The sequence below is a fragment of the Leopardus geoffroyi genome, chromosome E2 (assembly GCF_018350155.1).
Source record: "Leopardus geoffroyi isolate Oge1 chromosome E2, O.geoffroyi_Oge1_pat1.0, whole genome shotgun sequence".
Classification (NCBI taxonomy): domain Eukaryota; kingdom Metazoa; phylum Chordata; class Mammalia; order Carnivora; family Felidae; genus Leopardus; species Leopardus geoffroyi.
The window spans coordinates 60,895,380-60,921,885 of NC_059335.1; the positions used below are offsets into that span (position 1 = coordinate 60,895,380).

The following is a 26,506-nucleotide window of genomic DNA, read 5'->3' on the forward strand; positions in this document are numbered from 1 at the left end:
CAGCAATTCTAGATTTGTCACCAGGCCCAGCCCCACGAGTCACCATAAGTTTTGACCAGTCCCTGGGGACAAATGGCATGACATCCGTGGAGTTCAGAGGTCGTTCCACGAGCGGTGCTGTAGCTTGCCCTCGATGACATCTGCCCGGGAGCCACCGTCCCACCAGGGGAAGTGGCCCGTCGCGGTGAGGGTGCCTTAGGCAGGGTCTGCCTGGTTCTTGGGCTTCTGCACTGGCAGTTAGCACTGCTGGGCCAGGAAGTGATGGAGAACGAAGTTGAGGTGCCCCAGTGTGTGGGCAGGGCCCCCCCCCCCCCGGAGCTCCGATCGGGAGAAGACTTAGCTGCCTGTCCTTGTCCTGTAAACACCAGAAGCTGCCCCAGGGAAGTGTGCAGTCCCCCCGGCGTGGGCCGTGTGGTCCTTTCCCGCTGTTGTGGGGCAGGTCCGGTCCGGGGTCCTTCTTGATGCAAGGTTGTGATATTTTGCCAAAGTGGCTTCGGAGCCGAGGGACGCGCAAGCTGGCCCTCTGCTCACACGCCGTCCACGGTGGTGCAGTTTTTCGTGCCGTCACAGAGTCTCTGTATGGAAAGAGTGTTCCCTAACCCGCCGTGCAGATATGGCTACGTGACCAACTCCAAGGTGAAGTTCGTCATGGTGGTGGACTCCTCCAACACGGCGCTTCGAGACAACGAGATCCGCAGTGTAAGTGCGCGGCGTCTCAGGATGTTCCTGGGCTCGTGCGTTTTCTCTCTTTCGCTTCGTTTTCAAATGTCGAGAAGCCAGAATTTCGGCAGCCGCGGCGCGTGCACGTGAATTAACACCATTGATTCCTTCTCAGATGTTCCGGAAGCTGCACAATTCCTATACAGATGTGATGTGCAACCCTTTCTACAACCCTGGGGACCGCATTCAGTCCAGGTGAGCTGCCTGCTGTGTGGACCCTGCCTTGCGAAAAGCTGAGATTCTGAACGTGAGGGAGGGAAGGTCGATTTCAGCCACGGGCCTTGTTCCTCCGAGGAGTGGTTCTGATGCAGCAGAACCTGGTTTTCCAGTAATCACCACGTGGATTCCGACATGTGAGAAGACGACCCTGCCCTCTTGGTTTCCCGCGTATGCCCAGTAAGTCCTGGGGCACCTCCGCGGAACCCACACACAAAGACTTGGTCTTCGATGTCACACTGGGACGGTTAGGAGATTGGGTCGCAGGTATGATCCACACAGGTCTCAAGTCGACGCAGATGGGACGTTAGCACGTCACAAAGATGCTTTATAAAGAAGCATTCACATGCACACGTTCCAGATCCGCCCCTGGGAATTCCCTGCGTTCCTAGACACGGTTCCTGGGGGGCTCCTCGTAGCCGTCAGGCGAGAGGACCCTGCAGAGACCCAAGCCGGGCCCTTCCCGTGGTGCCTCTCCTCAGCCCCGACACTGTCTCCCGGGCTGTGCGGGACAGGGACCGCCGTTAGCCGTCCTTGCTGTACCGTGGCCCTGTGAACCCACACCGCAGCCCCGCACCCCCTCCTGGAGCCCCAGCCGGGGCAGGGCCGTGAGGCAGGAGGAGGTGGGAGACTTCGGTTCTCATCGCCTGGCCTCGAGGCCGCGTTCACTGGACTTGGGAGGACTCCTCCGGTCCGGGGGTGCAGAGCCCGGTCCGCTTCTCCGAATTGGTCTATGTTTCTTTGCAGGGCCTTTGACAGCATGGTGACGTCTATGATGATACAAGTGTGTTGAGCAAGAGAACTCAGCGGCCGTTGCTTGAAGACAAGTACTGTGTATATAAGCCATCGTCCAGATGGATGTTTATTATCCCGTGCCTGTTCCTGAGCGTTCCCGCTGCTGGGGGCAAGGCCTCGGGCACGGTGCGTGGAGACTAAAGGTCTTCTGAGATCACGTTTGGTGTTTTCCTTGTGTCAGCAGAGGCTCGGACGGAAGAGCGTGTCGCGCAGCACTTTTGAGGCTGGCGCAGAGGTCAGGGACCAGAGCCGGGACAAGGGGCGGGGAGAGCGGGTGAGGGAGCCCATGGACCTTGGGGCCCTGCGGGGGCTGCAGCTGTGGGGCAGCAGAGACGGGAGCGACTCGTGGCCGGCCTCCGGTGGCTGACCGGGTGGGGTGGTCTGTGGGGGCAGGCCTCCTGTGCCCAGGGCCAGCTCTAGAGGGGCTCCCGGAGAGCCCACACACCCTCCCCGGCCTTCATCTTTCTGGACTCGTGCCTGGCCTCAGGAGGGAGCTGCTCTCAGCTCGTCAACTGCCGCCTGCTTCCTGAGCACCGAGTGAGCAAGTCCGTGAGCCTCCCCCTGGGGGAGCGTGTGGCGGTCCCTAACGGTTGGCGGAGCCCCTGGTCACCTGCTGCCTCCGCAGGCCCCTGAGCAAGCCGGGGGGAGGGGGTATGCTTGAGGAGCAACCGACGTGATCGGATTTCTGCCACGTGCTTCCCCAGAAGCCTCCTCTGTCAAGTCCAGATGGCAGTCCTAACTAGTTGACTGTGACTGAGGGGACATTGCCATCCGGGGTCAGGCGGCCCCGGCCCTGGCACCCTTCGTCATCTGGCAACAAGGACCCGCGGGGTCTGAGCCCCACCGCACGGTCTGCTCTGTGCTGTCGTCAGTGCCCTGGCTTCGAGCCGGGTGCCCAGGGCCAGCCGTGATCCCTCCCTCCCTCCTCAGTCGCTCCGGAGAAGGGGTCTGACGAGGAGCAGGGCCACCCGGACCCCCTGGGGAATGGCGGAGGCCGTTAGCACCGGGATGGGACCCGGAGGCGAGCCTTCCCTTCTAAGGAACGCAGGACTCGTTTTTCAAATTACAGAAGTAGAAGGAAAAAAGTCAACGAGTGTGTATTAAGAACACAAGTGCCAGCCCAGCACCTTCCGCTGCAGGTGGAACCAGGGGATGGGGAGGAGGCCGGAGAAGCGGCCACAAGCAGCCGCTGGCTCTGAGCTTTTGGAGGTGATTGCTCCTGCCTGCGTAGCGGCTGTGGTAGAGCCTGCAGGTAGCTGGCTTGCCTCCTTACTAACCAAGCCCCAGTGTTATTGGGTACAGTTGACCGGACAGAAGAGATTTCCTACTGTCTGTAGCACTCCAGGACAGGTAGTTGCGGAATGCGAGTGGGTGGTGTTGGGAGGGACTTGCAGGAAGGATACTTTGAAGGGGGATTCAGCTAGCAGCTGGAGTACCCTTCCTTCATCCTTTCCCTTCTTCCTGCCTGGAACGCGGACGTGATGGCTGGAGCTAAGGCAGCCATCTTGAGAGCATGAAGAAAAGATGCATCTCCTAAGGATGGAGAGCAGAAAGCTAGAAGGAACATGGTCTTTATTGACATGGCCCTGGATTACTTATAGTCAGCATTTCGTAGAGGAAAATAAACGATCTTGTTGAAGCTACTGCTATTTGAGTTTTTTGGTAGGTGCATCCAGACCAACCCCTGTACCCACTTTACATTCAGGAGTTTTCGTGCACATTGTTAGGCAGCATCCCCACTTGGAAGTCTGAGAAAAGCAAGGGTCAGAAGTAACGTGTTAGCCCTTGTGCTGCCAATAGAACGGTCCTGGGGTGGTTTCATACCGTTTTTCTGCATCTCTGTACCTTGAGGCTAGCCTCCTTGTGGGCCACCTGCCTGCCTGTCCCGCTGCCCTAGAGCTGGGCCCCATCGGGCGCAGCTCCCATTCGGCCCTTAGCCACCGTTCAGGTGATTTGTCTCTGTCCTTCCTTCTGCCCCAGACCAGACGGGGGCAAAGGGAGCCTGTGCCTCTCCGCGTCCTCCAGGCACAGCCACGCAAGTCTGCTCAGTGGCTCACTGCTTGGAGCCCTCGCCGCCTACGCAGCCACGACAGGAGTGCTCTCCGCCCTCCTTCCACCATGGTCTGCTTGGGCCTAAAACCCATGGGAAACGAGGGGCTCCGAGGCCCGCTCTCTCCTCAGAGTGGCCACACAGAAGGAATCAGCTGTGGCTAGAAGACCGCCGCGTGCATGATGGAGCGCGTCAGGACGGCGGCAGATGCCCCTGGCCGAGGAGAGGGGCGGCCCCTGGGTGCCCAGCAGGTGGGGGCTGGTGTCATCTGCCCTTGCTATGTAAACTTCCCTGCCCAGGGCACCGGGGGGGGCGGGGGCATGCCTCCTGACCGCAAGTGGCCCAGGCCCAACAGACTCCAGGGCCGGTGTGGCCCTGGCCTGACATTCAGCCCCTCCTACCTACCTTCTCATGGGGGAGGGGCCGGGGGGGTGGGGGTGGGGTAGAGAACAGAGAAATGTACCCCCTCCCAGTTCCAGAGGCCAGAGTCGGATCTGGTGTCATCAGGGCCGACTCCTCCCGGAGGTTCCGAGGGAGGGTCTGGCCCATGCCTCCAGCTTCTGATGGCCACCAGCGATTCCTGGGGGTCCTCAGCTCGTACAGCACCACACTCCAACCTCTGCGGCTGTCTCCACACCGGGTCTGTGTGTGGCTCCTTGGACCGAGGGCCCACCCAGGTGATCTAGAATGACGTGGGCAGCTTTCACTTAATCAGACCTGCAATGACCCTTTTTCCAAATGAGGTCACGTTCATAGGTTCTGGAAATTAGGATGCGGACACGTTTTTTTAGGGGCACGTTATTCACCCCACTCAAGGGTCAGATTTGACCCCAGATCACAGGGGTAGTGCGAACCTGGCCTAAGGCAGCCAGAGACAAATGTGGGTGGAGAGCGAGAGGGGGCCTGCCCCGCCCCCAACTGTGGGCCGAGCACCGAGCAGCTCTGTTCCTGGCTTAAGGGATTGCTAGGTCAAGCACGGCCAGGGGCCGAGTCCCTTTAGAAAAGCCCAGGGAGGGGTTCTTTGGCAGCGGCAGAACCAAGTGTGTTTGCTCTCCCAGCCCCGCAAAGGGTAGAGAACATGCGGCGCCCTCCCGAGCGGGCGGGGTGTGTCTGCACAGAGGGGCCACAGGCAGAGCGCCCCGCGTGGGAAACCCCTTCCGCTTCCCCGGCCTCTGACCAGGGCCGGGCCTGTGCCCGGCATCCAACGTGCGCGCCCGCCCTCGGCGCCTCACGGACGCCTGCCACCTACTGCGGGGGGCGCGCCCTGCAGGCCACCGGGCCTGGTGGCTCCGGCTCCAGCTCCCGGGTGGCACGGGGCAGGGTACGGGGCTGTGAAGTGGGATAGAGCCCGGCCTCGGACCCATCCCCCGCCTTTGGCGGTCAGACCTGCACCTGCGCCCGAGGAGGCGAATAAAGGCAAGGCCTGTTGTGTGCTTTTAAAAATTATTCAAATTTAATTTACTCTTTGCCATCAAGACACGTTTCTACTTTTCTTTAAAACGACTTAGCCCCGAGCTGACTCAGCGCCGCCTGCCGGAGGCTTTGCCCAGTGCCTTCCAAAGCCCCGAGTAGCCCTCCGTGCCAGCCGCAGCCCCCACCCCCGTGCCCTGCTTCACGCGAGAGACGTTTTTGGCTCCGGCTGCGGGGTCTGGGCCGCGGTGGGAGGCCCTGGACCGTGAAGGGGACAGAGCAGTTACTCTGCGCTGAATAAACGGCCCCGCCCAGACCACGGCCCTTTACTCTCGACCCACCCCAGCCCCACTCTCAAAATCGGATCCTCCCTTCAATACGGTGAATACCAAGGTGAAAACCGTCCACGGCCCCTGCATAGAGAGAAGCGGAGGTGAGCTCGGCCCCCCGCCACGGCTTCTCCTCCCAGGCCCCGCCCGCAGGCTCCTCTCGGCCCCGCCCACTGCCCACATCCCGGTCCGGCCCACAGGTCCCCTGCCCCGGGCCCCGCCCACCGGCCCCGCCTCGCCCACGGGCCCCTCCCGGGCCCCGCCCCCCGCCCGCGGCCCCCGCCCACCGGTTCCGCCCCCGAGGTCTGAAGCGGGCCCCGCCCTGGAGGCTGCTGCGGGGGAACGGTCCTCCTCTGGCGCCCGGCTGTCCTCGGAAGCCCCCGCGGTCGGTAGAGCTGATCCCCGGCAAGTTGGTCCTTTTGGGCAGCACCTGAAACCACAGTCTGAGTCCCTCTGAGACCCCTGTCCTTGGACCCTTCGCCGCCGCGCAGCCTGAATCCAGCCCAGGCCGGAGCCCGGGGCTGACGCTGCCTCCAGGAAACCCCGGATTTCTCTGCTGGAGGCTCACAGGCAGGTGTGCACAGGCCCCAGCGCCCGCCAGCCCTTGCGGCGGTAATTACAAAGCCACAGCTAACCTGTTCCCTGCCAACCTTCTCAAAATCACCACTTAGGCCTGAACTGTCCAGCCACAGACGTGGTCAGGTGACGTGCCCCTGTCAGCCCAGCATCTCGCAAAGGTCCAGCTGGGGAAGGGGGCCTCCCGATGCCGCATCCAGTCCGGAGGCAACCGCCGCCCCTGCGGCCCGGCCGATGTGCCCAGAGACACTTGGGGGTTGGAGGAGGGGCGTCTTGGCTTCCCTGTGCTTGCGTTTTCCTGGTTCCTCAGGGATTAACGGGTTAAAGTGAAGAAGCTCACAGCAGAGTTTTAGGGGACGCACCTTGATGACTCGGCCTCGGAAGATGCTCTTGTCCAACGCCACCGCAGCCTGGGCTGAGCTCTCGGCAGCAAACTCTATGTAGGCGTAGCTGGGGTGGGTGGGCATGGCGGGTGAGGGCCACCCTGCGGTACCCAGGCTCCCCAGGACCCCAGGGCGCCCGGCCCCTCCGCGGGCCTCCACCCTGAGCCCCCTCCCCCACCCCCATGGCCTGCCTGGCACTGACCCCTTGGGGTGTCCAGAGAACTTGTCGCATAGGATGGTGACCCGGTGAACCTCCCCGCAGGAGTTGAAGTAGGCTTCTAGCTCCTCAGCTGTGCCCCCATAGTCCACCTGCCACAGGTACGGGCCCCTGGTGTGGGGAGGCCTCACCCTCCTGGGGTCTCCCACAGCACGTTTTCTTGGTAGCAGAGGTCTCTGTCCCCCACCCCTGTTGGGGATGGACCGGAGACAAAGACGTACGCCCCCCGTGTGTTGGGCGAACCCCCAGGTTTATTTGGCCTGTCCAGAGAGCACGTGCCTTTTAAAAGTGGAATCTGTTGCCAATGATTGGCCGAGCGGAGATTTCAGGTGGAAACCCTGACTCCCAGGTCATGCTGGGAAAGCAGGATGTGAGGACACGGGGCCCAGGTTCCCTCTGGGGGGCAGCCCTCTGGCTTCTCTCCTCCTGGACCTGTGTCCCTTCCTTTAACCCCACGGCCAGGAGGAGGTGGCAAACCCCAAGAGGCCCCATCTTGCCCCCTCCCTGACTCACATTCCCCACATAGACGGATCTGTGGTCGGACTCCAGCTGCTCCGTGGGGGGCCCAGGGCAGGTGCAACCTACAGAGAGGGGGGCCTCAGCACAGCGGGTCTCCCTGCCGGCAAGAGGGGGGCGCTCCCGGCAGGCGCCTCACATTTGTGGCTCATTCCTCACTGCTTGTGGGAAGAGGGTCCCCCTTGGGACTGTTCCGGCAGGGCCGCTGCCCGGCCCGAGGCAGAGACCCTCAGACCCTCTCCGTGAGCTGGCGGCACTAGGCCTGCAGCACAGCCCGCCCAGACTACAGAGAGGAGGGGCTCAGAGGCGCGTGCCCGACGACTGGTGGCCCACCGCCAGGGGAGGGGCTGGCCCGGCCCCCTGGCTCCTACCTGCCTCGGGGCTCAGCAGCTGCCTGGCCGGTGTGGCCCCAGCACCCTCCTCCCGTCCCGCCTGGCCCTGCGCCCCAGGCGGCTCCGGTCCTTGGGCCTGCTCCATGGCCCACAGCTTCACTTTGATGGCCTCCAGCTCCTGCCAGCAGGACCCCACACTGAGCCCAGAGGCAGGGTGACCCCTGGGCTCCTCTCGGGGGGAGGGGGGAGCAGGCCTGACCGTGCCCGTCCTCAGGGTCCCTGGCTACTCAGGGACAGGCTGGGGGGGAGGGGTCCTGGAACGGGACTGGGAAGGCCATGTGGACCCGGGCCCTGCCATCCTACCCAGCCTCGCAGGGGTGGGCAGCCCCCCTACCCTCTTCTAGGCAGGGGGACGGCGGCCCGGGAAAGGTCCGAGCTGCAGCCGTGGGTCCCCTTGAGTCCAGGTCCTGGCCAGCCTCCGCTGGGCTCCACGTGGCTGTTACCTGGTCAGGTTCCGGGTACTCGGCCAGCTCCTCCCCCTCCAAGAGAGACAGGGGGAAGCCTGCATCTTCGGGGTCTTTCTCCGCTTCCCCTGGCTCCCCCTCCTTCCTGTCCCCACTCCCTGGCTCCAGAGGGGGCTTCTCGGCCCTGCCCCAGGCCCCCCAGCCCTGGGCCTCAGGGTCCGAGGAAGCCCTTTGCAGCCAGGCCTGGGTCGGGGGTGGGAAGAGAGCGTGGCTGAGGAAGGGCCACATGGGCGGGCCGAGGGGCGGGCGGACGAGGCCTCCCTGGCCGCTCACCTCCACGCTAGCACCCGCCCTCGCCCGCCCAGGGTTTTAAGCCCCTCGCCAGGCCAGCTGCTTCCACTAGAGTGCTTAAAAGGCTTCCCGCAGGGCTGAACTTCCAGCCCCCGCTTCTGGGCCAGCCCCTTCTCCCTCACCCAGGCCGATGCCCCCCGTTGGGGAGAGAAGAGGGCTCCGCCTGCAAGGGCTTGCCATGCTCACTGCACCTGCTCAGGCTAGCAGGCCACAGGAAGGATGGCGCATAGGAGAAGGGGGTGCTTCCTGGAGGAGGCGGTGTTTGGGCCAGCCTAGAGGGACTGGGGGCAGAGCTAGGGCAGGGGATGGCATGGGCATGGGGCCCGGCGTGAGCAAAGACCTGGAGCAGGGGGGGCAGGGTGTGTGCCACAGGGCAGGGCCCGGCCCCTCCTCTTGACCCTCCATCGATTCCCCGCAGACGCTCCCCTCTCGCGCCCCTCTCCGGGCCAGCTTGTGGGTGGGAGCCGCTCACAGGAGGCCGGAGCCCCGTCCTGGCCACAGGGCCTAAGGGCTGAACCCTGGGCAGATCTGGGGTGGACACTGGAGGCCCGAAGGCTGCTCGTCTTCCTTCTGTGAGGCTTCTGCTTCTCAGTTCTCGCCCCTGGAGGGCGGCCGTGGGCCTTTGTCCCCAAGTGCCCCGCTCTCCGTCTGTCCTCGCGGAGCGGCCCCTCTGGCCTCAGCCTGGCTCAGCCGTGTGGAGCTCCTGGTTCGTGTTTTCCAGCTTCGTGCCGTGTTTGTGGGGGCCTCCTCTGGCCACGTTTGCCCAGCCCAGAGCCCCCCTCCAGGCCTTAGCTGGGAGGTCCACGCGGGGCAAACTGGGGTCTCTTCCCGGGGAGCTGGGAACTGGGGGAGAGGCGCAGCTGACACGGAGCGGGTCTGTGCGGCCCCGGAGCCGGGACAGCCTCTCTGCCCAGCTGGGCGGGGGGGTGTGGGAGCACCGGTGGCTGCGGCCGTAGCCCTCGGAAGCAGCAGGCCCCCGCCTCCCGGGCCCGAGCCCCCTTCCCTCGCTCGCCGGGCTCTGCTCTCTCACTTGCGGGGCAGGGTCTGTAGGCCCGGGGCACGTGAGACCTGCTGTGGTCCTGCATGCACGGGGGCACCTTGCCCGCCACACCCCCTGTGTTTCCGGCTGCACACAGCCACGTGCACTTACAGGGGCAAGACTCCAGGGGGCCCCCTCGCTACTGCACGGCCGTTTCCAGGAAGCCTTCCTGATTCCTCCTCCTTTCTCTCTCGGCCATGGCACCAGGCCTCCCCCTCGGTCTGTACGTCACACACCCCCCGGTCTCCCCCGGCAGGCCACAGTGCCTGAAGGGCAGTATCCACGTCTGTGCGGAGGACGGGACCTCCGCCCAAAGCTGGCTGGGCGAGGACGGAAGGGTGGGCACTGCCCGCCTCTCTCCCGTAACTCGAGGCAGTCGGGTCCTCTCCCTCCTTGCAGGTCCGGGGCCCCGGGGAGGGCCTCTGGCCTGGGCCCTTCCCTCCACCTCCACGTGGGAGGCAGAACACCACAGTGGCCGTGTGCAAGCCAAGCGCCGGCTGGGCTCAGGCCGGGCCCCCGGCCAGCCTCCCTCTGAGCTCAGGTCTCTGCGATGGAAAAACGCCGTCACCCTGCTCTCGGCTGAAGTTGCTGACACACCAGGCCCAGCTGGGGTTCCCGCCAGCCGCCTGGCGTGGAGACAGGCTTGCCCCCAGGCTGGCCTTTCCAATGACGCCTTTCAGAATACATCATGTTCCAAGCCTGGGCCCAAGTATTAATAACACCCCTTCCTTCCAGAAGCTGCCAGCAAACCGGGAGTGCCGAGTCCTGGGCATCCGACTCTGGTGAGGACCTGACCTGGGAGCCAGGACACCATGGCTGTGACACCCTGGCTCCTCGGGGTCAAGGTGTCCCTCTCCTCGGTGTCCACCCTGAGGGTCTTGGGGGGGGGGGCCCAAGGTCACCCAGATCACCTAGCGGACACAGCCTTTGAAAGTTCCCCCCACGTGCAAACGCACGGGAGGCTGTGGGTGAACCCAGCCAGGAGGCCCATTCCCATTCAGCCCCAACTCAGGTCACCCATTTGCCCACCCCCAGAGGGCAGGGCCTTGCCGCTCGCACACGGCTCCCAGGGAGCCCCCGGGACGTCTCTGGTGAATAAACACCTGGAACCGAGGAGAGGCACAGCCCGTGATGGCAAACGTTGGCTTTATTACAGACACGGATAACGGACGTGACCTGAATCGTGACGTCTTACAGCACCCAGGTCAGACAAAGCACGTCAGGGGACACGCGACGGGGACGGCATGCCACGGGTCCCGCGGTGCTGGGGAAAACCCGCTACGGGGAAACGAGCCGACGCTCGGTCCGACTCCTTTTGGGGAGTTAGAAAAGGAAGAGGAACATCCATCCAGTCCCCCTGAGGCTGTGGGTGGCCTGCCCTGGCCCGTGAAGACCAGCCCGGCTGGGCTCCTCTGTCCAGGTGGACAGGCGCCCCCGCCTCCTCCGTTGCAACGTGCAAACAACAGGCTCCACTTTGAGTCCAGATGTTGCGTTGCTGCCACAAGGGGGTCCTTGGGGTGGCACTCCAGGGGCCGGCTGAGCGGAAGAAGGAATAGAAAGCATGCAAGATGGAGTCTCCCAGAACCGTGGGAGCGGACAGGTGCTGTTGCAGACGCCGGGCCTCCCCGGGCCTCCTCCGGACGGGCGGAGGAGTAGGTGCGTCCCGGCCTGGCTCCCTGGCTCCTTCTCCTGCAGATTTGCTAGCAGGACCACCTGCGGTCCCAGCCCCGTTGGGGAAAACGCCCCTTGTGGCACGGGGGCCTCTAGTGTCCGGGAGAATACCCCCCCCCCCCCCCCCGCCATCGGCCAAGTTCAGCTTGGGCAGGGTCTGTTCCTCCATCTCTCCGGAGCTCTAAACGGCCACTCTGCAGGGTCTGCCACCCCGGGATGGGAGGCGGCAGTGGGACGTGGGCAGAGCCAGCCTCGAGCACCTGGGGAGGGGAAGAGCTGCAGGGGTGCTGGGCACTCTCTCCCCCCACCCTCTCCTTTCCTGAGGCCACCTCCTCTCGGCAGTGACCCCCGGAGACAAGGACAGGAGAGGGCGGCCTGCCCCACAATGTTGGGGTCCTGCCAGGGAGTGTGCTCACCCTGACTGGTGGCCCTGGTCACAGGGCCCCTGAGCAGGTGTGTGGGCCACCTCCCAATGAGCACTCCTGGCCCACGGCCACCACACTTGCCAGGCGGGCCCAGACCGGCCAAAGCTACCGCTGGGACATCGGTCCCATCTCCTCACAACGCTCGCAGTACTGCCTTATGTGTCGCTGCAGCAGGCCGGGACCAACGGTTGAGGTGCTGGGGGAGGCCGGCCGTGCCCACGGGCAGATTCCTTTAGGGCAGTTAAGGTCACGGGAAATCCAAAATGCCCTCGTAGCTTTGGAACACCGAGGGACTTGGTGATGCTCCTCTGGGTTCGGTGGATGGAGAGGCGAACAGGGCGGGTGGACTGAGGCACGGCTGTGTGGGTTAGATTGGAGAACGGACAGATAACGTGTGTGGTGTGTACAGGGGTGACTGGTGGAGAGGCAGGTGGTGATCGGGTGCAAGTATGAATGGGGGAGGGTGGAACCGAGTGACAGCTGGGACACAGCAATGGATGGGCACATGGGTGGGCGGGTATTTGGCTGAACGGGTGAGTAGGTGGGTGGACGCGTGGGTTGGGAGATGGATGGATGGATGGACGGCTTGATAGGTGTATGGGCGGGTAGATGGGTGGGTGGGTGGGCAGAGGGAGAGGTGGAGGGAAGGGAGGGAGGGTGGACGGAGAGGTGGGTGGCTGGGTGGGCAGAGGGAGAGGTGATGGATGGATGGATGAATGGGTTGGCGGATGGCCAGATGGCTGGATTGGTCAGAAGAGCGAGCTGGGGAAAGAAAAGAGTCAAGAAACGATTGTAGGTTGGCTGCGGGGACGGGAAGAATGATGGCCAGACAGGCCGGCTAGAGCAGGCTGGAACGGTGAAGGACTTTGGTGCCGTTTGGAGGATGCGTTTGGGAAAGCTGGCAAACAGGAGCAGGGCGGGGCCTGTCCTGATCCCTTTCCACCACTGTCACTGGGATGAAAGCAAACCCAACACCTCCTGGCCCCTCTCCTGTTCGTCTCCTTCTGCCACTGAACCCCTAGGGGCTTTGATGAGGGGCCCCGCCTGGGGGGCCCCGGGGAAGCCCCTCGCCTGGGCGTCTAGCTCCTCTCGTCCTACGGCCCTGACCCTCCTGGACCCCCAAGGCTTCCCTTCGGTCCTGGTGAGCTGTGGGCATGGAGACCCTCCATTCAGATGGAGCCTGGGGGAGGGGGTGCCCACCCACTTACACGTGGGATAGGAGGCACTGGCACCCCCCAGACATCACCTGGGGACGGTGACATGTCCTAGGATGGGAAACAAGGAGACGGAGGAGGGGGTGGGAAAGGTCGGGGGGTCACACTGGGGGGCGGCAGAGAGGGTCTAGGGTGCCAGCATCCACTCTGTTGTCCCCTCCCCCCCCCCCACCCGTCTATCGTACGTGGCTCGGCGCTATGCCCTGGAGTCCTGGCTGCCACCCTGCCTGCCCGCCTCAGTCTGCCTTCCTGTGGCAGCTTTGGTCTCAGAAGGGCAGAGGTGCCGTTTTGGTTTGATTTGGGTGGAAGGAGGCTGTATGAGAAGCGGCATCTCCCTGAGCTTCTGGGTCACCCGCGGGTCGTGTCTAACCCTGGCGGTGGCTGGCGGGAAGGGGCCCCTCGCACGCTGCGCTGCCGGCCCATGGTTTATCAGCTCGGGAAGCGGCAGGGCGGGACAGCCGCTGAGCAGAGAGCGGGAGGCTAGACCTGCTCGTGTGCGGGTCCCCTCTGGGCGTAAGAGAGGCAGGGGCACAGCCGTGCCCTGGTCCCGGTCCGACCCCCGATGCAGAAACTCCCCCGGCCGTCCTCCTCCCCAAAGCCAGCCATCCGTGTTTGGTTCCGCGGCGAGGTCTCGGGCTGAACGCGGCCTGAGCACAGTGACCCACAGGAACACCACCAGCCCCCAGAGCAGAGAGGGTGGGAGGGGCTGTCCCGTCTCGGACCCTCAGCCTGTGGTGTGGCTGGGACACCACCGGCTGCCAACACGCCACTTTCTCTGATGTGTCTGCTGATCCCCAAAGGGCGACCTCGTGAGGGGAAGGGGAACAGGCTGGCTCCTCCATACGTCACCCCAGTCCTGATGTCAGGGACATGCATCATCGGGGCCTCAGATCTGCCCACCCACACCCGCCACGTACCCGGGACAGATGCGCTTCTGACACAGCCACTCACCAGCACAACCTCGGGGAACAGAGTCCAAGAGCACCGGCCTCCAAGGGGCACAGCCGGAACCACCATTTTAATAGGTCCGACACCCGCGCGCGAGAGACGGAGGCCTGGAAACACTACGGCAGGCTTCCGCCGGCTCATCCAGAGCCCCAATCCCAAACCGGTCCTTGCTTTTCTGGAACCCACGAAAGCAAACCTCCGAGAGGTTCGCAGACCCGTGGCTGGAGCCTGGGGAAATTTCCGGAGGATGAGATGGGTCTATCGCGACTTTCAGAATTGGGTTCGGCTGTGAGGCGGGGCTCGGGGCGGCGCCCGGTCCGAGGCAGCCGCGCGGAACCCCTTCTCTGCGCACTGCACGATGGGTTCTTACAACTCTGACAAAACAACAGCGAACAAGCCCACTGCTCCCCGCAGGAACACGGTTCCGGTTTCTTTGAGAATCTACTTCCTGAACCTCACATGCTTCCGTGGTTTCTCTTTTTTATTTGGCAAACATCCCTTTTTAATTACCGTCGCCATGAACATCATCATTGGGACCTCTGCGAGGACTATGTACATTCACATTAACGCATCATACCACTGACTTGCCTCTGGGCGGGGCGCCCAGGAACCCCCACTCCGGCAGCCGCTCACGCCCCGTACTGCCCTCCAGTCCCGGGAATTCCTCACGGCGACGCAGGCCGGATCGTGGGCCGCGTCTGCTCTTTTCCTCCCGGGGAGTACACGTGAGGCTCTCCTCACGCCTTCGTGGCCTCCTCGAGATCGTCGGGGCGGCTGAGTGGGGGGAGGGGACAGGGCCGGGGGGGGGTCCGAGAGACCACCGCCCCAAGGAGCAGCTGGACAGGGACGCGGGGTTATATACAGCTGACCGAGAGTCCGGCAGGCGCGGTGAGGGCAGACCGTTCCTGTGTGCGGCTTTTCTCCTATTTCTGCGACAGCGTGAAGAGACGGGAGCAGGTGTGGCGGCTGCGGGGCCGGGGGGCCGGGGCGGGGGGGGGGGGCCGGTGGGACGGCCTCGTGGGGCGGGAGGAGAGGTAGAGGAGGAGATGCGGAGAAGCAGGAGTCCGAAGGCCCAGTTGCTGTCTCCTGGTGCTTCGAAAAGCAGTCAAGAATCAACCCGAGAGATTGTCACAGTTCCGTTTCGGAACTCTTCTCTCCTGGGAAGGACACGTTAGCGCTTTCTCACAAGTGGGAAACAGGCAACGTGATGAAGATTCACAGAGGGCGTGAGGACAGACGGGGGCGTCCCCCGCACGCGTGTCCACGCGGGGCCGGCGCGCCCAGCCGAGGCCCTGCCGTCGTGGAAAAGAGACACGTTGCTTCTTGCCGGGCGACGCCCTCCAGACCCCGAGTGCCCACACCCCAAACACGGAATCAGAGCGAGAGAACGGGACGACAGATGAACAGATCCAGGAGTGGGGTACAACCGTGGGAAAGGTACTTTGGCAGTGACGAGAACATTTTGGATTTTGACGTTTTGTGTTTGCTTTTTGGGTTTCCTTTGGAGCAGAGGTGTGTCCGGCGTCCTTGGCTGGCTAGCTGGCAAGGTAGTTGACAGGTGTGCTTCCCTCCCTGTTTTTCAAAAACCTTTTTGGATTTCTACTTAAAGCCAAAGAGTTTGACATTAAAAGAAAAAAAATAACCTGAAAGCAAACCATGTTTCTCGAGTCGGAAATCGAAATTCTTCTTACCGTCTTCACCGCGCTGGCCACACGCCCCCGGGGCGGCCTCCGTGTCGCGGCGGCTCAGACCTCCAGCTATAACACGACAATTTTCTGTCTCCCGTTTTAACCGGGAAGGGGACAAAACCCCCATTTTCTGGGTCCGTGTCTGAGTAGTTCTGTTCCACAAAACCCCCCAAAAGTCTTCACCGAAAACATAAGCCACCAAACGACTAGATTTTGTTCGTTAAAGAGACAGTGTGTGAAAGTCAGACAGAAGAACGGAGGGCACGAGGGCGGCAGGCAGAGCTGGCATGGGCACGCCGGCCGCCCTGCCGTCTAAAGCTTGGCGGGAGGTCTCTGAGGACGCTCGAGGTCGCGGCGGGGGGCCGCCAGGTTGCTGAGGAAGTTGCGTTGATGCAGTTTTTGTCGGTTCTGTTTTCTTTTGGAGAGAAGCAGTAGCAGCAGCGGCTCCGGCCGGCTCCCGGGGCCCCAGGGTCGGGGACGGCGGCCGGCGGACCCGGGGGGGGGGGGGGGCCGGGGCCGGGCGGGGCCGGAGGGCGCGGTGGCCGCGGGGGGCGGGGGGGCTGGGTGGCGGGGTCTGGGGGGGTCAGCGGGGCGCGGCGTCCAGGGGTCCGGGCGGGCCGGGGGAGCCGGGGCGGGAGGGCCCCGCGGAGCTGGCCTCGCTGGGGCTGGCGGCGCCCGTGGGCAGGCAGGGGCCCAGGCCGGCGGTGGCGTCGGGCTGTCCGGGCCCCGGGTCGGCCACGGCGGCCACGGGGCCCTGCAGGCTCTGGCCGCACACGTGGTGGTGCTTCTCCCAGTCCTTGTGCTGGCAGAAGGAGCCGCAGTAGCGCGCCGCGTTGCAGCCGCTGCAGGTCTCACTGGCCTTGCGCCCGCAGTTCCAGCAGCTCTGGGGGAGGGGGACACGGTCAGGGGGGGCCGCGGGGCGTGCCTGGGGCCGAATCCCCAAAGTGGCCTGGCCGGCCGCAGACTGGGGTAAGCACGCACTGCAAACAACCCCACTGGGACCCGGCCACATGTCATGGGGACCCGGCCACGGCGTCACGGGGATGCGGCCATGGAGTCATGGGGATGTGGCCACGGCATCATGGAGACCTGGCCACGGGGTCACGGGGACGCGGCCACGGCATCGTGGGGACCCGGCCACGGCGTCATGGGGATGCGGCCATGGAGTCACGGGGACGTGGCCACGGCATCATAGAGACCTGGCCACGGGGTCACGGGGACGTGGCCATGGCATCGTGGGGACCCGGCCACGCATCATGGGGTGACAAGAGAAAAGCCCGACCTCACCACAGCTTGTGGGCGGCCCCCAGGGGACATGGCCACTTGGCTGGGCCCTCCTGGGGGGTGGGCTCCCACCACGGAGGCACACAGCTCTGCCCACTCCAGACAGGGTTATGCTGTTTGCGGGACCATGGGGTCCTCGCGAGGGAAGGCAGCCACAGCACCACCCCCCCCGCTCCTCTCTTCCAGGAAGCCCTCCTGGCCTCACCTGGGCTCTGACCACAGAACGCGGCAGCCTTGGCCAAAGACTGCCAGGCTCCAACGTGGGGTGCACGGCCAGGCCTGCCTCGCGCACACCCGCCCGGGCCACTGGGCCTCTGCTCCCTTTCTGTGGACGAGCGGTAACCTCAACCACCCGCCCAGGACAAAGGTCCAGTGTCTAGCTAGCCGCCAAAGCCTCTTGGCGCTCTCCGCTCGGCCACGTCGGCCTCCTCGTGGTCCTCACTCTGCCAGGCGTGCCCCCGGCCTCTGTCTTTGCTGCTCCCTCCTCAGGGTGGCAATTTTCCCCCAGATCCCTGCCTGCCTGGCTCACCTCCTCCAGGACTCTGTTCCCACGTCACTGCTACGGCATGGCGTCTTCCCTGGCACCTGCCCCCGGGAGGTCTGCCTGTTCTGACCTGCCTGCTTCTCCGGAGCTCAGGCTGTCTGCTGGAACAGCCAGAGCAGACCCTCCAGGCTGGCCCAAGCACACACGTACCATGGTGTTTTCGAGACGTGTCCTGTCCCAAAGGACAGGTCTAGAACTCCCTCCTGGCCACGCTTTCCCCCCTTCCCTAACTTCCCTGACATCGAGTCCTTTTCGGACCAGGAGGAAAGGGCCTCCCTGCACCTGCCTGACCCCGGCCAGCCTCCGGATGCCGGGGCACCAGCATGACGAGGCCTCTCACGTCCCCGCTGCATGGGCTGTAGCTGAGGATGTCCTGTCAATGCCACGTGGGGTCTCCACGCCCCTCGCGGCTGCCACTTTCACAGGTTACTGCGAGCACGGGCTTCAGCGTCTCCTGGCCGAGGTTTGAGTCACAGGTTGAAGGGCCTGTGACTTCCTAGGGCGCAGCCTAGAGCCAGCCACCTACCCTCTGGAGCCCTCGGCGTCCACATCTGCCCAGGGGACCCGCCTCACCGGCCGCCCAAGGTCATGAGGCCGGGAGGCGATGGAGTGGGGCTTCAGGGTCTGGAACCTGGAGGCTGGGTGGCCCTACCTCGCTGGAGTCCTCCTGCTGGTTGATGACAGTCAGGGCGTCTTCTGAGGCCTGCCGCCGGGCCTCTGCCAGGGCCCTCTCCATCTTGGCGCGCTCTGTGCTGATGAGCTCGTGGGCCTTTCGCTCCGCGTCCGACACCGCCTTTTGCAGCTCCGACATCGCCTGCCGCTTCACCTCATTCACAGCCTCTTCTGCAAAGGAGGTGCGGGCCGTGGTCACGTGGCCCGGCCCAACTGCTCCCCGAGGCCTCGAGCTGTGGGCGGGGCCTGCGAGCGCATGCGTGGTCGTGGGGGCGGCTCCCAGGCCTGACTCTATCCCGTCGTTCCAAATCTCAGGGTGCGGTGGTACCGCCCTGGAGGGCAGGGGCCGAGCCCACCCGTGACCTGGATTCAACGGGCTTGGGGACGGCCCGAGAACCTGTGTTCCTAACGGGTTCCAAGCCATGCTGATGCGGGGTCTCGGCACCCGCCTTGAGAACCACAGCTGTACCTCTGCCCCACCAACAGTCGGCTTCCCCTGTGGCCCATCTAGAAGCAGTCTGGGGGGTACCCCGTCCAGGCCTCCGCATCGTTGTCACTCCCAAAGCCCTCTGTCACCACCCCCACTCGCCGCCTGCGGCCTGCTCACGTCCGCAGAGAAGCCTGCTGTTCAGAGCTGAGCCAGAGCACCTGTTTGGATTCCACTGTGCTCCCCAACCCTGGGAACTACTCACAGCTGCTCACGCCTGCCTCAGTTTACCTGGCAGTGCCTCTCACGCCTGCCTGCCTCTCACGCCTGCCTCAGTTTACCGGCAGTGCCCTTCTTGCAGCAATGCGGGGAGGGTGGGGTGGGACTAGCGGGGCTCCCCTGGGCACACTCGTTGCGGTGAGCTGCCGGCCCCCGGGTCACCAGACGGAGGCAGAGGGGACAGGCCGAGGGAAGTGAGGACCCCACCCTCCCGTCCAGGCCTGTGCCCTGCCCGGCCTTGCTCCGGGCAGCTGCTGCCTGTCTGTGGCCCTTCAGCCTCCAGTTCTGGGTGGGGATGCTCCACTTGCCTTGCGTTCCAGACCCTGAGACTTTCTCCCTCGTCCTGATAGTTCACGGTGAATCCATCCACTAATCAAAACATATGGGGGGGCATGCGCTCCTCTCCACCGCCACCACCTCCGCTGAGCTCCCCCCCTTCTTTCTCAAGCTGGCCACTGGCTCCCAAAGTCTGTCCCCACGAGGCGATGTGCTCAGCGCCACGGCCACAGGCACTCCCTCGGCACCTCTCACGTGTGTGTGTGTGTGTGTGTGCACATGTGCGCGTGCAGAACCCAGGGACCCGTGCTATTCTGCCACGCGGCTTGCTCGCTCGCCTGCAGATGGAGGGTGGACAGGTGTCCTACCCGGAATACTAAACGCACTCCACCCCCTCCCGCAGGGTCGGACCCCACTCCCCAGGCCGACCCCACTCACCGGCCTTCCTCCAGATCTCCTCGGGCATGTAGCCAGAGAGGGTCCTGGGCATGAACTCCCGGTGGGCGTCTGAAACACAGGGGGTGCCAGCATCACGCACAGAACGGGGCCACACCCAGCTGGGCAAGGGGGGCCTGGTGTGTGTCCTTGGGGGGGGGGTCCCCGAGGTGCCCGTGGCCGGAAACCCTGTATCAGTTGCTGGTGCGGGGCAGGGCTATGCCGGGACGGAGGTGCTCTGAGCTGAAGCAGCTTGGGTCCAGGTGGACCTGGGCCTCCTTGGATCTGTCTTGGTTTCCGTGGTCGTCATCCACAGAGCGACTGGAGACCCCTGGGGGCCCCTGGCTGCTGGCACCCTGAGTCTAGGCTTCCCGCAAGTCAGGCAGCATCTTTATGCAGAGCACAAAAAGCACGTCCTTTTGCAGGGCAACTCCTGGGCTGTACTTTACAGCAGCGAGTGCCAGAATGGGGGCGCTGGCCTCGGTCTTCGGCGCCCCTGCGGTGCACCCCCCGGTCCCCCCGACACCCGCTCAGCACGCACCTAGCTGAGACCCCTCTGCACCCACGGAACTGTTGAGGGGCCGGGCGGTGGCAGGCACGGGGCCCTTCTTGGCGTCCTCGGTGTCGCTGTAGCGCCGGATCCAGTGGTTGATCTCCTCGCGGTCGGCCTCTTGGCACTGACGCAGCACGGTGAGCGACCGTCGAGTCTTCTCAGCCATGTCCATGATGCAGTTCAGCAGCTGCGGGCGGGCGGTGGCCGTGAGCACGCAGGCTGGGTGTGGCCGCTCAGGGTGGGCGACGGCCAGGGACCTTTCGCACCCCGGGCCTGGGCCAGCCCACTGTCCGCGAGGGCTGGCCACAGCGAGCTCCCGGCAACAGTGCGAAAATCTGCCTCCACTGCCTGGAAAGGCACCAAGCACGGGGGGGTGGGAGGGAAGACCAGGCTCTCGGGGAGGTCTGTTCCAACACAGGGGCTGGGGGCTCTCCTTTCAACCGTCAGGGCTGTGCTCTGCCCTGGGGACCACACCTGCCTGGGCTCCCTCCCCACAAAGGCAGCAGGGGAGAGATGACCCCGAAAACGATGTTGAAGGCGTCCCAACGCCAGGCCAAAGCCCCTCTCTCCCAGAGACAGAGCTGCTCTGCAGGGGCAGAGAAGGGATGGTTCTGAGGGGCTGCCCAGAGCGGAGGGCGGGCTGAGGCAGGCAGGCGCAGGCCAAAGCCAAGCCGGCACTGAGCCTGCCACCCCCCACCCCCCGCAGCACCGGAGTCCCGCGGGCTGGGCGGAACCCCAGGAGTAGGGTTGGTACCGTGGCCTCGGGCCTGGACACTCACGTTGTTCAGGTGCTTCCACTCCTCTGCCCACTCCCGGTCCGTGAGGCGGTGGTCGATCACTTCCTCCTGCCGGGACCCGTGTACGGCTGTAGGGTGGTGTGGACACTCAGGCCCTGCTCCTTGTCCCGGGCCCCAGGCCTTCTCTCCATCCCTCAGGCTCCGCCCCGTGCCCCAGGCCCCGCCCATGTCCTCCAGGCTCCGCCCCGTGCCCCAGGCCCCTCCCATGCCCCCTGGCTCCGTCCACGTCCCCCAGGCTCCTCCCTGTGCCCCAAGCCCTGCCCAAGTCCTCCAGGCTCCGCCCCATGCCCCACACCCCAGGCCTTCTCTCCATCCCTCAGGCTCCGCCCTGTGCCCCAGGCCCCGCCCATGTCCTCCAGGCCCCACCCTGTGCCCTGCGCTTGTACCCTCCCCCCGGCTCCGCCCCATGCCCCTCCCCTGTCCTCCAGGCCCCAACCTGTGCCCACCAGGTACAGCTCCTTGCTCCCCAGGCCACGCCACTCATCCCAGGCACTGCCCCGGGCCCTCTAGGTCATGCGTCGCGCTCCCCAGGCCCAGTGCATGGGCTTTGCCCACCTCAGGAAAGTGGAGAGGGGGAGGAAGGGGGCCCTGGGCACTGACCCTCTGTGCACTGCCTTTAGGGGGAGGTCAAGAACAGGTCTGGCCTCTGGTCAATGCTTGGGAGGAAGAGACGGGTTCCTATCCCTCAGTCGAGGCCTGGCCACCCCTCCCCCACCTCCCTGCATCCAAATCCAGCATCTTTCGATTTTCCTGCCCCTGCTGCCCATGGTAGCTGCCCCAGGCTTCACTTCGATGGCCTTGCCGCTTCTCAGAAGCCCCCAGGGCCTCACTAGTGGCTCACAGCTCACGCTGTCCCCCTTCCTCTCAGCCAGCTGGACTTCTATACATCCCTCGAAGCCCAGGTCCCAGGCCCTCTCCTCAGCAGCCCTGAGCCCTTCAGAATTCATTCAGCCCCATGCATATCCGCTTGTCAAACAATCCTGGCGGCTTCCTTGTTTATTCTTAGTCCCCCCAGCTGGCTGTGTCAGTCCCCAGGGCAGGGCTGCTGTGTCTCCCGGGCCGAGCTCCAGCTGGGCAAGAGGCTTGCTCTGGTGCAGCGGCTGGGGCCAAGTGTGGTCCCCTGGGAGGCAGTGGGGTCTGGGAAACCAGAAATCCCTACACTCGTTCCCCATGGGACCCCAGGCCCCTCCCCTCACCACTCTGTGCCTCAGTTTCCCTGCCCTGCCTGCCTCCTGGGGCCGTGAGAAGGCTTTCAGGAAGTGCCCAGGAGGGGAGGGCCCCAGGTACCCAGCAGGGCTCTGTGCCAAGCGCTTCACCCCTTGTCGGCCTCCAGGGGGAGTTCTTTGGTCACTCCCATCCTACAGACGAGAACACCGAGGCTGCTCAGGGGATGTGTTTGCTCAAGGTCACCCAAGGTCAGCCCAAGCCATAACAGTGCCCTCAGCTGCTGGCTGGTACAGCTCCAGAGACTGAAACGATGGGGTGCCCTCCCCGCCAAGCCCGGTGATGACAAAGAAAACAACTCGGAACTGAGGAATTCATGCCAAGGCAACAGTGTCTGATCGTCCTCACGTGATTTTTTTGACACATCAAACGCTCTCAGCCCCACGCTGGTGGTGCCTCAAGCCTATGCTGGGTGGCCCGGGGCTGACCAGGGCTTCCTGGGCTGAGGTCTCTCTAGGTAAGCCTTTTCCAGGCCCTGGCGGTCTCCTAGCCCCCCAAACATGCCGGGCCACCTCGCGCTGCAGGAGGAGTGAGAGGCAGCGGCCACGGCCACCGTCCGCCACCCTGCCCCGCCACCCGCGGACCCCGGGGCCTGCGCCAACGCCCCAACCAAAATAGTGGCTGAGATCTGCCTGACAGCTGGCGTTTATTTTTGCATTAGCAGAAGCGGGTGGGAATTAGCACCTGCCCGACCCGGCCGCGGGGAGCCAGACGCTGTCACCTGCTGCCTGGGCCCAGGCCCTGGACGCTTCCGCGGGGTGGGGGCGGGGAGACGGCCTTGTACAGGGCAAGGCCTCTGCTGACCCTGCCTCTGGGCCCCCACGGGTGCCCTGGGGCTCTCAGGAGCGGCTGTTTCCAGCCTCCTACCCGCCCCCCACCCCCGCCCCCACCGGGAGCCCCTTGGCTGTGGGCCGGTCCCATTCATCTGAGTCCCCAGCACAGAGGAGGGTCAGAAGATCAGACAGGCGCGGCTAGAGGGCTTTGGGCACGTGAATTATGCTCTCTGGGCCTCCTCATCTGTGCTCCGGGCCTGTGGATGCGTCACACACACAAGCAGCAGGGTGTGCTGCCTCCTGTAACGGATAAAGAATACGACACAGGCACAGGTCGCAGGACTGGCCTCACTCCCAGGCCTCCCCGTGCCAGGCCCTGTGGCGAGTCCCTCCGACCCTGCGGTGCGGACTCCCACTGGATCAGCTGACAGAGGAAGGGACTGAGGCAGAGAGGACACAGGACCCCGCGGGGACGCACAGCGGGGACCCGGTGGAGGTCCGATCCCTCTGGCTCCTGACAGCCCGGCTCCCACATCTCCTTCCTCCAGGCACAGCTCACCCACCGTGACGGGGCCCTCGCACTTGGTGTCGTCAGGCTCGTCGTCACCCTGCTCGGACGGCAGGGTGGGGTGTGTGCGGTCGGTGGTGCTCCACGAGGGCTCATGAGTCTTTGTGCTTTCCCTGGGGTGCCCCGGAGGCCGGAGCCACAGTGCCCGTGACTTGGGAGACTCCCCACGTGCCCACCCTACCTCACAGTGGTCTCTTCCCGGCTGGCCGCGCCGGGCCCCGCTGCACCCCGAGAGCCCGCGTGCCCCCTGGCTCTGTACCTGCCCCTCCTCTGGGTGACAGAGGCCCCCCCCCCACGGCCCTGGGGGTGGGGGACGTCAGACCCCATGACAGAGGTCAGGGAAGGATGGCCCTCCCTAAGGGTCACAGCCCAGCCAGGGTGGGGTTTCCCTCTGGGCCCCAGGGCCCCCATCCCATCAAATCTTTTCTCCACACCCGTTTCCTCAGCATCCTTCCCGGACAGACAAGGTCAGGATGTCAGCGAGCCTCCCCCACGCTGCCGCGCACATCACAGCCACACACAGACGCGAGCCACACGCAGGCGCGAGTGTGCAAGCACACACGTGTGCCCCCCAGCACCGCTCACCAAGCTGCCGATGGCGCTCCCGCAGCTCCCGGGGCTCGTGATGGCGGTAGGGGTCGCGGAAATGGTGGGCCATGGCCATGTCCTCCAGGCGGTAGTGCGGCGGCGGCGTGGGCTGGGGCGGCCCGTGGCTGGGGCTGTAGCGCTGGGCGGGGCTCAGGGTGCACGGCCGTTTGCTGACGTGGTCGGGGTGCAGTGGGTCACGGTCTGACCCATTCTCTTTGGTCCTGACCAGAAGAGCGGGCGGGGGCGGGGGGTCACAGACCATGAGCCGTGGACGACAGCCCAGGCCGGAGGGGCAGGTGAGAGGGAGACAGGCGTGGGCACAGAGAGAGCCTTGCCCAGCCCCCGCCCCTGCTGTCCCTCCTCTGGGTCTTGTTTCAAACTCCACTCCCCCCCCCCCCCCCCCCCACCCCGCCTCCGCTGGTGGGTGGCCTCCTGGGGCCAGGGGTCAAGAACCCGCGCCCGTGTTGGGGAGCAAGGACGTGGACAGGCACGCTCCGGCAGGTCTGTCTGTGACTGGCACCGAGGGCCAGTCCTGGGGACACTCGGCTCCACATCCGGCCCGAAAGGAGGAGCCAGGCAATTTGTGCCACACGAACTGCCTCCTGCCCCCTCCCCGGTCCTCCCAGAGGGCCATCCGAGTCCTCGGGATGCCTCGCCCCAGCCCCGTGCGGTGGCCCGGCAGGTGAGGCTCAGCGGTCTCGGCCACTAGCCACAGGCCACGGAACGCAGCAGTGTCGGCCCGTGTTCGGTCGGCCCTGCTGTTGGGTGCCCGCTGAGCTGGGGGACCAGAGGCAGCTCTGGAGAGGCGGCCCCCCCGACCCCGACCTCCCTCCTGGCCACAGGATGCCCTGTCCCCCCCCCCCCCCCCCCATTTACCGGTCAGGCGTCCTTCTCTTGCCGTTCTCGTTGACCTCCAGAAGGAGCTCCGAGGAGTCGATGGGGGAGGAGGCGTTGGCGTCCAGCAGGAGCTGCTCATGCTGGGCCAGGTACTGGGCGGGGGTCTGCTTGGCCAGGCGGGCACAGTGCAGGAGCTCCCTCTGCAGCAGGGGAAGGTTAGCCTGCAGGGGGAGAGGCAGCCGCACTCGCTGCTGACCGAGGCCGAGGCAGCAGTGTGCTCCCGTGCGAGGCGGGGAGGCCGACGGCCAGCCGCGCCTGGTGCCCTCGGGCGAGTTGCACGACCTCTCTGAGCCTTGTGTTCCTCCACTGCTGTCTGGGAACGTGGGTGGGACTGCGCCCCAAAGCACACGGTGATCTGAGGGGCGGTGGCACCCCAAGCCCAGACCCTGGACCCCCGGGCTGGGTTTTCTCCCCTTCCCCAAGCTTCCTCCCCCAGCGGCATCTGCAGAGGGCAAGGAGGGGCTCCTAACCATGATTCCTTGCCTTCTCCCGTGGAAGCAGGCACCCGATTACCCACGGCGCGGAGGGAAAGCCGAGGCTGAGAGAGGAAGAGGGCATCCCCCACAGTTCACTCTAAAGGCAGGGGCCCCTGCTCTCCCCGCTCCTGTGGGCTCCCGGCCCCGCCTCGAGCAGTGTGGAACCCAGACCATGCACACGACCAGTCACAGGTGTCACCTCCCACGGTCCTGCCAACCACGGGTGGACAGACACGACAACGCGGTGCCACGTTTACGGGGAAGGACAATACGGCACAGGAGAACGACAGTCCAGGGTGGGGCCCCACGCCCCGCCACCCCCACGCGTGTGCTGGGCGCAGGCGGCCCCTTCCCCACAGGGCTGTGGGGGGCAGGGGCGGCGGGTGGGGCTGGACGGGGGCCCAGCGGCAGGCTGCTTGGGAGGGCCAGAAGTTCCAAGTATTTGTAAATAGATCCAACTCCCCGACTTTCTCCTGCATTTCCGACCCGCCACGGCTTCGCCCGCCTCTGCCTCCCCGGCCCCGTCAGCGCATCGGCCCGGACCTGATCAAGCAGCCGGCTGCTGGGCCTGTTTTTCTATTTGGATAGCTGAACGGGGGCCAGCCCGCCATCTGTCGAACACGTTAGGAGCGTGAGCTGGGAAAGGAGGTCCCGGGAGGTCTGAAGACGCCAAACATCCTCCCCTCCCTTGCCAGCAACCCTCCCCCCCCCCGCCCCCCGACCGGCCTCCCCTTGGCTCGCTCAGCAGGGTGGGGACCACACGGGCACCGGCTGCTCGCTGTGAGGGCAGTGGAAACATCTGGACTCCTGGCCGGCCGGGGCCAGCTGGGAGCCTGGGGTTGCAGGCGGAGGGCCGGCAGGGCGGGGCAGCAACCCCCACCTCTGCAGAGCCCTGCCGTGTAGCCACGCACGGTGTCGGGCTGAGCAGAGGGTTCCGGGGTCTTGGGTCCTTGTGGGGGTGGGGGGAGGGGAACCCCAGGCCAGAAGCAACTGGTGCAGGCTGTGGCGCCCCTGGTCTCAGAGACGCTGGGGGAGGAGTCCCCATTCCGTTCCCAGGGCCCGGGGTGCAAGGGGAGGCCTCTACGCCAAGACCCGGGCAGACCTGGTCACAGAAGCCCTGTGGACACGGACCCTGAACTACCTTGTCCACAGACGGGAACCCAGGCCAAAGGGAAATCGGTGTGGCCGGGGGTCTGCTGAGCCGATGACTCCCCGGTAACGAAGGGTTAGGGTTCGTCCCCTGCTTTGCCAAGTCCGTCATCTGATGTCCACCCAGCCCGCGCGCTGTGGGCCCGGCGGCCAGCCCACACGGGCTCTGTTGGGTGACTCTGGGCGGGTCACTTAACTTCCTGCCTGTGCAGGCTCCCGC

The 26,506-nt window shown here is 65.1% G+C and overlaps 3 protein-coding genes across 14 annotated transcripts in view; 1 reads left to right on the plus strand and 2 right to left on the minus strand.

Moving 5' to 3' along the window:
- The window catches only part of TRAPPC2L (trafficking protein particle complex subunit 2L), a 21,533-nt gene extending 19,645 nt beyond the window's left edge, over window positions 1–1,888 (plus strand). For 3 of the 4 annotated variants that reach the window (XM_045440006.1, XM_045440005.1, XM_045440007.1), the window contains exons 3-6: window positions 612–699; window positions 836–915; window positions 1,018–1,116; window positions 1,684–1,888. In XM_045440006.1, the coding sequence (XP_045295962.1) occupies window positions 612–699; window positions 836–915; window positions 1,018–1,116; window positions 1,684–1,729 (313 nt within the window). In that variant the 3' untranslated portion in view covers window positions 1,730–1,888. The remainder of the gene's footprint in view (window positions 1–611; window positions 700–835; window positions 916–1,017; window positions 1,117–1,683) is intronic. The other variant, XM_045440008.1, reaches the window with a different exon arrangement.
- A 3,626-nt stretch (window positions 1,889–5,514) lies between these two features.
- Window positions 5,515–8,521, minus strand: PABPN1L (PABPN1 like, cytoplasmic). Its single transcript, XM_045440003.1, has 7 exons — window positions 8,048–8,521; window positions 7,584–7,722; window positions 7,210–7,277; window positions 6,682–6,788; window positions 6,459–6,546; window positions 5,808–5,950; window positions 5,515–5,604 (listed from the first exon to the last, which is right to left on the minus strand). The coding sequence occupies exons 1-7, from the start codon at window positions 8,294–8,296 to the stop codon at window positions 5,565–5,567; spliced, it is 834 nt and encodes a 277-aa protein (XP_045295959.1). The 5' UTR covers window positions 8,297–8,521; the 3' UTR covers window positions 5,515–5,564.
- A 2,006-nt stretch (window positions 8,522–10,527) lies between these two features.
- Window positions 10,528–26,506, minus strand: part of CBFA2T3 (CBFA2/RUNX1 partner transcriptional co-repressor 3) — an 86,139-nt gene continuing 70,160 nt past the window's right edge. For all 9 annotated transcript variants that reach the window (XM_045439992.1, XM_045439991.1, XM_045439999.1 and 6 more), the window contains 7 exons: window positions 24,641–24,822; window positions 23,762–23,985; window positions 20,594–20,679; window positions 19,803–20,001; window positions 19,265–19,333; window positions 17,825–18,015; window positions 10,528–16,227 (listed from right to left, as the gene is read on the minus strand). In XM_045439992.1, coding sequence (XP_045295948.1) covers window positions 15,928–16,227; window positions 17,825–18,015; window positions 19,265–19,333; window positions 19,803–20,001; window positions 20,594–20,679; window positions 23,762–23,985; window positions 24,641–24,822 — 1,251 coding nt within the window. In that variant the 3' untranslated portion in view covers window positions 10,528–15,927. The remainder of the gene's footprint in view (window positions 16,228–17,824; window positions 18,016–19,264; window positions 19,334–19,802; window positions 20,002–20,593; window positions 20,680–23,761; window positions 23,986–24,640; window positions 24,823–26,506) is intronic.